We start from the raw sequence: 12500 nt of genomic DNA, 5'->3' as shown, positions 1-12500 counted from the left end.
GTATTCCACTGTGTACATGTCGAGGCTCCCGCTGAGCTGCCCGCTGTGTGAACTGCAAGACCATACGCACACGCACACGCACACACATACACAAGCACGAGGATGCTAGTACAGTACGTACGTAGGAGGACATGGCAACTCTATTCCTGTAACACTGTTTTATTAATTAATTCCGGAATGATTATGTACAGAATCCCAAGCGGACACATACTGTCTCTTACAGAGTCACTACAACGCTACCCACCGGTATGTAGACTAAGCAACCACATCAAGGTCACTCACTCACTAATGCATCAGACACGCAATAAAACTCTAGAGCTCGAGCCTAGTCGGCAGACGCCTGTTCTTTGACTAATTTCAATATCTTTCCCAAGCATTCCTCGTTTTCGAACGTCAGCGCTCTCATACCGAAACACATGGCTACTCCTGTATTGTACGAGTCGTCGTCGATAAGAAGAACTTGTCTAGGCTCTAGCGCCAGGTGACGATTGCCTTCAAGTTCCTTCATGACCGACGCGATGTGTTGCTGCTTTCCTCCTCGCGCAACGCCCTCTATCTTGTCCCACGTCTTGTCCTGGCCGCGGATAATTATCTTGCTCGTGTCCTGCTTCACGCATTTCTTGAGAACTTTACGAATCAAGTCAGTCTGACTGGATTGAGTTACGATGGCCAACTTGAAGTCCCTTTTCAAACCATCCTCTATCAGTTCTTTGAGACGCGGTCGCACTCGTTTGGCGAGCTTATCGGCCGTGTCCGTCCATTTACCCTCCGTGTGCACGTCGACGAGTGTCTGGTCGAAGTCAATACAAACTAATCTAACGTCGATACTCGCAAGGTGGTCGATATAACGCGCCATACTCACACAACAGACCGCCGCTCAAGAGAACAATGATGCGGATGGCAACTCACTCCTTACTAAGAAGGTCGACTACGAGAGAATGACGGATTTCCGCTCACGGTTTCAAACCACGCATGCGCGTACAATCATATAACAAAGGCGTGGCGACTAACATGACTAGCAGCCCGGTGAAGATTTCGAGGACTTCTCGACGTGAGCAGATAGACTCTAGTGCACTGGCGGTTTTCCGCGGTCTCGAAGCGCTAAAATCCGAACACAAGAACTACTTGCTGTCGCTGGAAGAGCTCGTAGAGGGAAACGAGGGAGACGTTCATCCTGTAGAGCACGAGAAAATTTCTATACTTCATTCGTCGCTAGAAAAGATTGACTCGGGTCTAGACGAAGCGAAGGTAAAAAGGTTTTAGTTGATATCAATGTGTAATTAATTATTTGTTGCCTTTAATTATGAGCGTCCGGTACAACATCTGGTGCTGTGTATATTTAGTTTAGCTGCTTAGTAACTTCTGTTGCAGTATTTAGTTGGAGCTACAGTAACAGGACACAGTTGGAGAGGAGTTGAGTTACAAAAACATTCTTGTTTACATGTACAACTAATACTTGTCATCCCCATGTACCTACAGTTGGTATAGTACTTTGACTGAATCTATACATAGACACTGCAGCAAACATGGATATTGCTGTACTAAGTTGTTAGTGACGTGAAAGTTTTTTTGTTAATTAAAAATTTGAGGGTTTGGTGGACTGAACAGACAGTGTGATGAACTTAGTGTTGTGTAGAGCAATTTTGGCAGGAGTGTAGTACATGTACGTGTGTAAATGTGTAATACTCAACTCTAAGAATTTTAGTAACTCACTTGTAGCTACCTGAAAAATAACAAGACTTGGTCAGTAGAAGCATTGCAATCTATAGCATTGATGACAGACTCACAGTAATAGAGAAAATGACAGTCAATGGCATCTGTTTGAGTCCATGATCAGTAGAATGGCTAGAACATAAAGGTTGAAAACCTTAGTCAGGTGTGTCATCAATTACTTAGTTAATTAAGTTTAGATAAATTAGGGACAGACATAGGTGCATGCTAAGTATCACATGATACAGTAGTGAAGATGTTGTGGTATTAATCAAGAAAGTCAGTGGTTGTCATCATGTCCACGTGTGATGCTTATTGTGGTAGCTTATTTTGACCGTGACGCGCCACTTGAATGTTATTGAGGCCGAGAAACACAAACTACGTGCCCAAGTACGACGACTCTGCCAGGAGAATGCGTGGCTTCGGGAAGAGTTAGATGCAACCCATGAGCATCTACAGCAGAGTGAACAGAAGGTGGCGGTGCTTGAAGAGAAGCTAGAGCAAGCAGAGTTCATGCTTGAAATGAAGAAGAGTGATGAAGGAAATGCACAGGAGTTGGACAGTTTGACTCAGCAGAGTGACGTTGAGCTTACATTCATTGATCCAGCAGGTTTGCATGTGCACATACACACACACACACACACACACACACACACACACACACACACACACACACACACACACACACACACACACACACACACACACACAGTGATTTATACTATCCCGTAAACACTTTGTTCTCATTTCTAGATGATGGGCCTGGCGATCCTCAGATGACAACTGCTGACTATGAAGTTCCTGCCAAACTTCGGACTCTACACAACTTAGTTATCCAGTATGCCTCACAAGGACGTTACGAAGTAGCCGTACCTCTTTGCAAGCAGGCGCTTGAAGACTTAGAGAGAACGTCGGGTCACAATCATCCAGATGTTGCCACAATGCTTAACATTTTAGCTCTAGTCTACAGGTAATGGGTTACATAGTCTGACGCTGCCGTGATGTACAACTCTCGTGTCATTACAGAGACCAACAGAAGTACATGGAGGCTGCATCATTACTACACGATGCTTTGAAAATTAGAGAAACAACACTGGGAGATAATCATCCTGCAGTAAGAATGGTTGTAAAGTATGCTGCCATTTTGTCTTCCTCTCACTTTAATCGTTAATGTTTTGTCTAATTACTTATTGATTTGTATTAGCATTGGCAGCATGTTATAGTATGCTGTCAGGGGTAACGGTTTGACACAACGTTAACCAATGGTTTAGAACAAGTGAACTCAGAGGGGTAGTTCCACTAGCACTTGAAACAAGTTGTCTTTAAAGGAGAACGCTCACCAAATACTAAAACTTGTTGAAAGAAAGATACAAGGCCTGTTATCTTTCTGCAGGAAACCTACGGTCCAGACAGCCACAGAAGCAGAGAATGGGCAACGAGTTGTTCAGACGATTCCCCGTATGTAGCACAAAGTCTTACTCTCTGAAATAACTACTTTAGGTTTAACCATACCAAATGCTCCTAACACACCCAAAATTCAGCGAGACATGATTTATGAACTAATCTAAGAAGGGTCTTCTTCTGAGTCTCCACAGTTGTGTTGACACAGTTGATACTTGCATGATAACTTTGGGGTCCCAGTTTGCTTTAGTCAATAAATCACAACTTGACACCATATGTCTCACAACCCTTACATTGAAATGTGCACAGGTATTGGTCTTCCTTGCTAACCAACAAACAGAGTTACGCTCAGGATACGGGTAGTAATCACGCCCACGCAGGTAATTTCAATGCTGTATTTCTTCCTTATGGTAAACTTCTGCAGTAAACAGTTGCAAAGGGTTGTGTCATGAAGTGACAGCTTTCATCTGAGAGATGGTTGATTTTGGTGAGAGTTCCTAAACTGGATTAACGATTGACCTATTCTATCTTCACTGAACCAGGGGTGGCCAAGGCTTATTATCCAAAACCTTATATATTGACATATAATATATCAATTAAATTGAATTAACCTGTGCAATTTACTCACAGACTATTACCTCACTGCAAGCTAATCAAAAAATGAGCTAGAAAATTTAATCAAATTTAATTGATCAACTGGCAGTCTTGAACTACTCACTCACATCTGATGCATGCCAGAGTCGTATATGCATGCGCTGACCTCGGAGTCTCCAGACAGCACAAACAGAGACAGTATAGAACTAAAATCCTTTGTATGATCATTACTCAACTAAAGATTTTAATTAATAGCAACCACACCCGACAAGTCACGGGCACATTTGGCCATTCCTGTTAAACCAGTTATATCTAAACCTAAAGGCCTTTTCACTCTACACTCTAAGCTTATTAAAGTCAATGCGTTTCACACCGAATGCGCATTGGCTGTCAAGCCGCATTGAATGTGGATTCGGTCAAACCACATGGGAGGTGGTTTGAAGTGAATTCAATGAACATTGGTGGCTGCATGTGGAATCACGGATACAAATGCAGCTTTTTCTAGTGTTCCGTCTCTATCAAGGGCATCACGTGGACGTGGGTCTCAAAGTAGGGGCTTCTAAATAAAGCTGAACATATGATGTCATAGAGAATGTTATCTATTAAAAATTAACTTTAACATAAAATACACTGTATAGGTCTATTATCAATTTTCAATAATTACACACTTGGTGACAGCTAATTTAAGAAATTGTATTACACAAACTATTTAGAGGAAGGTGTCTTGCACAGAGAGCAGCAAATGGCAACACAAGATCATCTATGCTACTTCTCTGTTCTTTAGTTTTCAATACGATTTATATCTTATTATCTTACAACTAACACTACTGGAGTAATGAATTATTGGCAGTACATACAGTACACAGTGCAAAGGTTTTCTGCACTAACGTCTCATACGAAAATCATTTTGTCGTGCTTTTTGCCTGTTGTTTGTGTGTCACCAATTGTCGTGTTGAGTGTGAGTCTTGATGTACTAGGTTGCTGCAACATTGAATAACCTGGCCGTGCTCTACGGCAAACGTAGCAAATACAAAGAAGCTGAGCCTCTATGCAAACGTGCTTTAATCATCAGAGAAAAGGCACAGCAAGTCACAGGTCCCGTACGGCATCCAAACTCGAATTGATTTCTTTGTGCTTTAGGTCCTCGGCGTCGACCATCCCGACGTCGCCAAGCAGCTGAACAACTTGGCTCTACTCTGTCAGAATCAAGGGAAATTCGACGAGGTCAGTGATACGATTTTGTGATGTCTTGACGTTAGCATAACAACTTGTATTGACATATTCCATGATTTTGTGTTTCGATTCAAAGGTTGAGGGCTATTATCGTCGAGCATTGGAGATTTATATTTCTAGGCTTGGACAGGACGATCCGAGCGTCACGAAGACGATGAATAACTTGGTAAGTTAGGACGACATCGAACTTTGTTGCGAACAAGTTTGTGTGTGGTATTGCCTTGCACTTAGGCTTCTGCATACTTGAAGCAAGGAAAATTTAAGGCAGCAGAGACTTTATACAAACAGGTAAATGGCTGATACATGATACAACTGTGGCTTGGATAAATATAATAATTTTATTATTATATGTTATTGATATATAGCTCCAACTAATTTATTACATTAGTAATAGATATTAGTGAGTAAGCTCGAGACGAGCTTCACTCTGCACAATGTCCATCATGTCTAATTTGAGCGGAAAATGTGGTTTTGATCTTGTCCCTCGAACACACAGAATTGCCAATTGTAAATACTAATAGAGCAAACTTAGTCTGCATCTAATCATAGACATTGTGCATAAGAGGTATTTTGATTGTTTGAAAAGATGTTAGCTATATGCTTGGAAATGTAGCTTTGCTCATCCCTCCAGTGTAATGTTTTGTTTGTTTATTATTTAGTAATATTACTAATAAATTAATAATGAATAATAATAAAAATATGGTAATTTTTGTTAAAAAATTATAAAAATAATAGTAATATTATTAATATAGCTCCCAACTATTACGTACATACATAGGTGTGGTTGTGCCCATCAACCCAGCAGGTGAGCCCAGCAGGGTACATACATACTATATATGTCGTTTTGTTTGTTTATTATTTGTCATGATCAAGTAGATCAATCTGGTTTGTAAGGTCTCTTGTAAACACCAGAGGCAAACCCTGCCTCAGAGGTGCTTAGACCATCATGGCTGTCTAAGCAGAAGACATGACTTTACGTAGGATCCGACTGGATCCAAGAAGAACCGCTTTCTGTAAGTGCTGCAGGTTGTGATGACCTGGAATAACGTCCAGTCATCGTGCAATACCTGCATGCACTGTGCCTAATGCTCCCAACACCACTGGAACAACCAGTATTCGACACTGCCACATGCGGTATACCTCCACTTGCAAGTAACTGTATTTCGTCAACTTCTCAATCTGTTTCCTGGCGATGTTGCCATCAGCATGACAGCTGATATCAATAAGAAGACAAGTGTTTATCTTCTAATTTCTGAAACTGATGTCAGGATGATTGGCATCGAACTTCCTAGCAGTAGGGATGGCTGTATCCCACGTCATAGTGATTGTCGTGTCTCTACAAGTCTATCAGGATGATGCAGTGGTACCATCTGTTCTCCACTGGAATCCCAAAATGACGACAAGTGTCCCAGTGGATAATGTGTCGTTATGCCTATCCATGATGGGCAAGTGGGGTCTTTACCCCCATCTGGGCACACACCAACTCGGCAGGTGAGCCCAGCAGGGTACATGTTTCTGTGTAGTCCACACAGCGATCAATATCAATGACTAGCCAATTCGATATAGATTGCAGGCATTACGGTGACCGCAAACTCGATACAGCATGCCTAGTAGATATCAACGACCACCAGGAAAATGCTGAACGTCATCGTCAACGTACCATTTGCCAGACCACAGAAACTCCCCAACGACTGAAATGAGTCTAGAGAGACATGAGAAAGAAAGACAGCCAAGTTTCATAATTTACTGTTGTCACTGGGGTTTCAACCCCCAAACCATGGAGTGGTAGCCATTGTTGCTAACCACTGTTCTTATTTTTAACATTTTTAACTTAAATTTACTTTAATTATGTTAAATTTTTATTATTTTGAACATAGAATTTATTTTTAAAATATGGTAATTTTTGTTGTCTTTTAACATAAAATTTTAAATTATTATAAATTTTTTATAATCAATTTATTATTGTTATTAATTTAACATATAACATTATCATGGTAGGTGTTGGTTCATGCACATGGAAGAGAGTTTGGCGGGCAAGAAGATGATTCATCGAAAGGTCATGAATACTGCAACGTTTCTTGTAATAAATAAATTAATTAATTAATTAATAATTATAATAATTAATTATTATTTTATTTATTAATTATAAATTTTATTGTTTCCAGACTCTCAATTAACAAGTACAGGCTCATCCAGTAAAGCAGCTTGGATACTCGGTGGTAGTCAACAGGAGATCGATGGATTAGAGGTATTGATAGATACGCAACAGTGCCATTCATGTGTATGAGAATTTGGAGATGGAGGTTTGTTGTGTTGTCTAGGTGCGTCGTCAGAGACCTGCACCGTACACAGACTATGGTGGCTGGCACAAGGCAATGAAGATGGATAGGTGATTACATGATTAACATACCAAATATGGATTACACGCTTTACAGCATAAATTGTTGTCAAACAATCACAGAGACACGATTATTTCATGGCACCGTAAATTTTATATTAACAAATGTAACTCAAACGTTGAGTACAGTGGCTCGACTTCAAGCCTGTTTTCTCTTGTTAGCCCGAATGTGACGACTACATTGAAGAATCTCAGTGCTTTGTATCGTCGTCAGGGCAAACTTGAAGCGGCAGAGGCGATTGAGTCGTGTGCTATTCGTTCGAAGAAACGGGTAGCACGAGTTCACGGCGGTCACTATCATGTGTTGTGTTGTAGTTTGTTGTGTACAGGCACTCGATGTAATAAAGCAAACAAAGGTTGCCGAATTGCTTGGAATCGAAGCGACCGAAATGGCTAGTGGGCGTACAGAGCAACCCCCTGTTACGGATGATTCAGATGTATAGACTGTTTATGTGTATATTAAGACTGTCTGTAGCTCAACATGTTTCTGCTCATCGTAGACAAAGAAGGCCAAACGACGATCGTCTTTCTCCAAATTGAAAAAACATTTGTCGAGTAAATTTAGTCGAAGCAGAAGCAGCAGTATGGAGGATCTGTCTCACACCAGGTTCAGTCTTTACTGTCAGTATCTGATTGTTTGAATGTCACAACGGTGTGAAGGAGTGCTAAATCTCCGTCACTGCCAAGGGAAGGGTCGTCATCTACGTTTAGTTTCAAGGAACGAAGCAAGTCACCAGTTACTACTGTAAGCCAAGCTCCTACTCTACTGCATCAATTATTAGTCTACGATACGAGGTGTGTGTTTAGGGTGTTCGAAGTGGCAGCTTTTCAGGAATGAGAGGGCCAATCAAAGGGGATCACTCTGTGCCTATTCGAGATGATGTCTTTAATAGCAAGTAGATAGAAGAGGTCTAGGTATGTAAAGTCTGAATTAGTAGTAAACATGTACTACGTATACACGGCCAATATGAGGCTACATCATTTCAAGTGGAATGCTTTCTATAGAGGTGATTATGAAAACTGCAGCTATATGAACAAAATTCAGTAGATGTGTTTGTCTTTGGAATGAGCAACAAACACTGGTGTATGTTGTTGTTGTCCACAGTGTATCAACTGACTAGAAGCGAAATCATGGCATGTTGGTTACACTCCCAGAATTAGACAACAAACTGTTATGATAAAGGTATCTCGTGTTGAAACAGCAACATGGATGGACAAATGGGCAAGATATGCCCTAAGGGTCTGTGCAGTTGTTAGTCAATAGTCAGTCACTCTCTAAATCTTGTCATAACTTTATGCCATCCCTGTGTTTTTGCCTTTGCAAATGAATTGGGTTTGTTAAATCTATGTGTTAGCTGATCTCTTTCCCACTTCAGATTCCTCACTCAAAAGGCACCATTTGTACTCACTCCCCTTCCATTTTCTCCACCCTCTTCTTCCCCTAACACACACACACACACACACACACACACACACACACACACACACACACACACACACACATGTTTGATAATTGGCTAAAATTTCTTCAACAAGAATTATCAGACATTCTACAGTTGGATTAAATATTGATTAATAATGCTGCTCCACCAAATTTCTTTTTCTGCTCAGTTCTAATTTATTGATTAAGTCCGACCAAGACGAATGTTCATTCTGGAGCTTCTTGAGAGCTGCCATTTGTATTTATGAATGACAACAGATTCAAGCAATCAAACTCTTATTGTAATGAGAGGCCAGTTTCTACTGTTATGATGTCAAAATATCAGCAGATGTTATAATGGTACAATATAGACATGTATGGCCACATGCCAGAGTGAATGAGGTCGGCTTTAAATCTTACACAATTTGAGCATCTGATATTACCATGCAACTGTACAACAATTAGTACACCTTGTTCATTCCATCATGTCTACTTTAGTTCTTGTTACCCGATGGTAGAACCCAGACATGACATACAAATGTACATGCATATGACTGCATTGAAATTAACACCTGAACAAATAATTGCCAGTCAATTAACGGCATGTTGAGGACAACTACACAGCTACATGTTCTACATACATATTAAGCTTACATTTCCGTCACAACTCCCGTGAAGTAACAGCACAATTTCCAAACCATGGAGCAAACATATTCACTCTGCATACCATCTACAAACAGTTGCAGCATTCAGTACTAGTGTATCAATGCAATCCAGATTTGAGAAATCTCACTTTATAATCGGTATTAGGTACACTGCTATAGAATCGCAGAGCTACCTCTGCTCCTTCACCTGCTTGTTCTTGCACACCACTCTCCACATTCTACAGGACATGGCAATAAGCACTAACTAATTCACATTGTAAACCAATTTCTCTTACATGGAAATGAGAACCAAACGTTTGGTTTGCACCTATCTTCATTGAAGCAAGAGGTAACCAATACTCAGGCATTGAGTTTCCCTGTAAATTGAGAATGAGACCATATATGCAATCAGCCATAAATACCACACTACTGATCACATGATCTGATGGTAGCTCTAGTCCATGGAGTCCAGCTACATGTTTACTGCCTGTGCCAGACAGCAGTCCAAAGTTCTACAAATAAGATTGATGAGAACTTCGCGTAACAACAGAGAGAGTCAAGCATGACCTCTGATGTGCTCTTAATTTTACGAAGAGCCAACATGGATGAATGACCCTGCACGTTGTTGCCTGACTGGTTCATGTCTCAGAAGTTAATATAACGACAAACACTGACCTTGGGATCTTGCTGATATGACAAATAGCCTTGACGCTTCTTTACTAACAGATTCCCTCCAGCAACAGCTAATAATGACCTGGAGGGCAACACATCAGTGCCACTGTTCTTTCATTTTGTTAGTTACAACATGATATAACTTTTATTACCTAATGCCTTCTTCGTTACCTTCTACGAGTACTCGAATAGGCCAGTACCGATCACATGAAATTCGTACCTAAATATTGACAAGCTACTGTTGACATTACTGTAGTATCCCACACAAACAAACACAAACAAACCTCTTTGATGGAATTCAATGGCGGTAGGAGACAAGGAAGTAAGACTGGGAAAGTGACAGATTCCTGTTCCAACACAACAAATATCAGCAACCAAATAACAGTGCAATAGTAGGTCTAATGGAACCCTAAATATGATCTCAGCTGGTACATAGCTCAACTTCAATGTGTGCACGTCTCGAGGAATAAGCAGCCTTGGTTCACAAGCCAACACATACAAATGTCTCAAAGCTTGCAAATGATATCTAAACGATCCACAAGGCAGACTTTATACGATTCATCACCTTACTGTCTTTGTCCAGCATACCTGTTGTCACTGCTGTGGTAAGGAAACATTGGAAACACAGAAAAGAGAAGAGACGGGATGGCACGATCACTTTCCATTAGTGAATACCTGCAATATATATCATTACCACTAATGATGAACGTCTGACAGTCGGTAACTATGACTCACCGGCCTCCTCCCAAAAAAAGAAACCCGAGTGCCATGTGCACACCCATGTGACTACCATAGTTGATCTCATTTCCATGCAAACGAGCATGTAGCTGACGAATGAGACGAAGAACAGGCACATTGCCCGTACCAGCCATAACCTGATCACACGACATACTGTACAACACCACAGTCCAATCAAACAGTTGCATGTATCCAAACCATAGACAAAGCCAAGAGACAGCAACCCAGGCAATATTCTATAGCAAACTTCCCAACCTAAATCAACCCCCGAATTACATGACATAAAGTCCACACACATTAATCCTACTTGATCGGCTGATAAACTTGTTGACAAAGCAAACAACTCTTTGCAGTACTTCAACTATTTACAAACATATCATTGATTTAATACCGTGTGATCACCTGTCACCCACACGTATACCTACCAGACACTCAAACGCACATCGATTTGCAGTTCCAGCAAACTTGAGGCCGATGGCCATGCAAGCACCGGCTGTGATGTGTATTTTTGCTTCACTAGACGTTTCACAAGCATAACAACACAACATTACAAATCTCACTTCCAACACACAAACACCTCATCAGTTTGACATCCACAAAATTTTCATCCGACTTTATATCGTCAGACTCGCTTGCTTGAAATGCAAGACGTCCGACATTCTGAAACAACCAAAAATGATAATTAACATTTACTATTGCTGCTGGTGAAAGTAATAGCAAACGTGTGGTATACGGCTCTCAACCCACTGCTCCGATGGCATAACTGTATTCCACAGTATCAAACCGTAGCTAATCATCTAGTAACAACACACCAACTTGGACCAATCATTGAGCGTAAATAACACAAACGATAAGATACTCGAAGTGTGAGAAAATCGGGTCGTATCGACTGGAGAGCAAACTGCGAGTCGGGAGTGTCCAAACGCTGAGCAATACAACTACACCGAGCACACAAAACTAGACAACGAATAACAACCGAGGACACACCACATACTCGTTATTGGATTTCATGTAAATAAGACCGAGTGCCAAGATGGCACCCGGCGCAGTAACATGCGTATTGACCCTGCCTGTTTCCTATAAACAAAGTCAATTGTATTCTAGGGATTAAGCTCGACAATGACGTCACACCAAAATCCGTTGACTGCTAGTGTCCTCCTTCTTTGGCACCTGAAAGGATGCTCTCTTAATTAAGCATTCAACAATCTACAAGTAGAAAACCTGATGTTACCTTTGCTGGTCTCTTCGGCTGACCAGACGTCATGTATGCAATCAAAGTGTCGGCGATTTTTAAATCTGACAAACCTACTGCACTATCTGCCTTCTACCACATGCAAATGTATTAGTGCAACAAATAAAATTCCATATAATAAATATCACAAAACAACAAACCCCTAAAGTGACCATTCCTAGTGCTAGACCTGCTGTGAGTGAATACGATTCTCTATTCGTTGCATTCTCCTGCTCGGGTCCGGGCGGGCAATCGATTTCTCCAAGTAAGACTTCTGCTGTGTGCCTGTGTGTGGTTCCTTCGTATACCAATCCTATTCCGGCTAGAGCCGCTACCCGAACGAGAGGCGGTATGTCCAGTTCTGCGGACCCAAGAGGCAACAACGCCTGTACGTGGATGCTGAGTATTCTCGTCACCTCAATGTCTGACGTCCCTCGCCTAATGTCACACACGCACATG

The 12500-nt window shown here is 41.2% G+C and overlaps 4 protein-coding genes across 7 annotated transcripts in view; 2 read left to right on the top strand and 2 right to left on the bottom strand.

Moving 5' to 3' along the window:
- The window catches only part of LOC134180434 (BTB/POZ domain-containing protein 9-like), a 5847-nt gene extending 5707 nt beyond the window's left edge, over window positions 1-140 (top strand). The window contains exon 8 of the mRNA XM_062647579.1: window positions 1-140. Within this exon, the coding sequence (XP_062503563.1) occupies window positions 1-51 (51 nt within the window). The 3' untranslated portion in view covers window positions 52-140.
- Window positions 141-145: 5 nt separating this feature from the next.
- LOC134180435 (uncharacterized) lies at window positions 146-973 on the bottom strand. The gene has a single exon (XM_062647581.1). The coding sequence runs from the start codon at window positions 854-856 to the stop codon at window positions 326-328; it is 531 nt and encodes a 176-aa protein (XP_062503565.1). The 5' UTR covers window positions 857-973; the 3' UTR covers window positions 146-325.
- LOC134180433 (kinesin light chain-like) lies at window positions 973-8376 on the top strand. The gene is made up of 16 exons (XM_062647578.1): window positions 973-1248; window positions 2035-2320; window positions 2464-2680; window positions 2737-2824; window positions 4683-4784; window positions 4846-4929; window positions 5015-5104; window positions 5170-5226; window positions 6937-6994; window positions 7104-7186; window positions 7260-7327; window positions 7499-7607; window positions 7666-7773; window positions 7837-7943; window positions 7997-8081; window positions 8144-8376. Exons 1-16 carry the CDS (start codon window positions 973-975, stop codon window positions 8234-8236), a joined length of 1911 nt encoding a protein of 636 aa, XP_062503562.1. The 3' UTR covers window positions 8237-8376.
- A 706-nt stretch (window positions 8377-9082) lies between these two features.
- The window catches only part of LOC134179443 (anaphase-promoting complex subunit 1-like), a 13741-nt gene continuing 10323 nt past the window's right edge, over window positions 9083-12500 (bottom strand). For 2 of the 4 annotated variants that reach the window (XM_062646337.1, XM_062646335.1), the window contains exons 33-54: window positions 12203-12479; window positions 12042-12134; window positions 11942-11980; window positions 11805-11887; window positions 11670-11748; window positions 11533-11607; window positions 11388-11470; window positions 11236-11326; window positions 11118-11171; window positions 11009-11065; window positions 10808-10947; window positions 10661-10747; window positions 10481-10598; window positions 10357-10419; window positions 10225-10292; window positions 10076-10154; window positions 9968-10015; window positions 9838-9912; window positions 9697-9777; window positions 9550-9639; window positions 9411-9486; window positions 9083-9328 (exon numbers count right to left, since the gene is read on the bottom strand). In XM_062646337.1, the coding sequence (XP_062502321.1) occupies window positions 9418-9486; window positions 9550-9639; window positions 9697-9777; window positions 9838-9912; window positions 9968-10015; window positions 10076-10154; window positions 10225-10292; window positions 10357-10419; window positions 10481-10598; window positions 10661-10747; window positions 10808-10947; window positions 11009-11065; window positions 11118-11171; window positions 11236-11326; window positions 11388-11470; window positions 11533-11607; window positions 11670-11748; window positions 11805-11887; window positions 11942-11980; window positions 12042-12134; window positions 12203-12479 (1849 nt within the window). In that variant the 3' untranslated portion in view covers window positions 9083-9328; window positions 9411-9417. The remainder of the gene's footprint in view (window positions 9329-9410; window positions 9487-9549; window positions 9640-9696; window positions 9778-9837; window positions 9913-9967; window positions 10016-10075; window positions 10155-10224; window positions 10293-10356; window positions 10420-10480; window positions 10599-10660; window positions 10748-10807; window positions 10948-11008; window positions 11066-11117; window positions 11172-11235; window positions 11327-11387; window positions 11471-11532; window positions 11608-11669; window positions 11749-11804; window positions 11888-11941; window positions 11981-12041; window positions 12135-12202; window positions 12480-12500) is intronic. The other 2 variants (XM_062646336.1, XM_062646338.1) reach the window with 2 other exon arrangements.

This window comes from Corticium candelabrum, chromosome 5 (assembly GCF_963422355.1).
Source record: "Corticium candelabrum chromosome 5, ooCorCand1.1, whole genome shotgun sequence".
Taxonomy (NCBI): domain Eukaryota; kingdom Metazoa; phylum Porifera; class Homoscleromorpha; order Homosclerophorida; family Plakinidae; genus Corticium; species Corticium candelabrum.
This window is presented reverse-complemented; position numbering and strand designations above follow the sequence as displayed.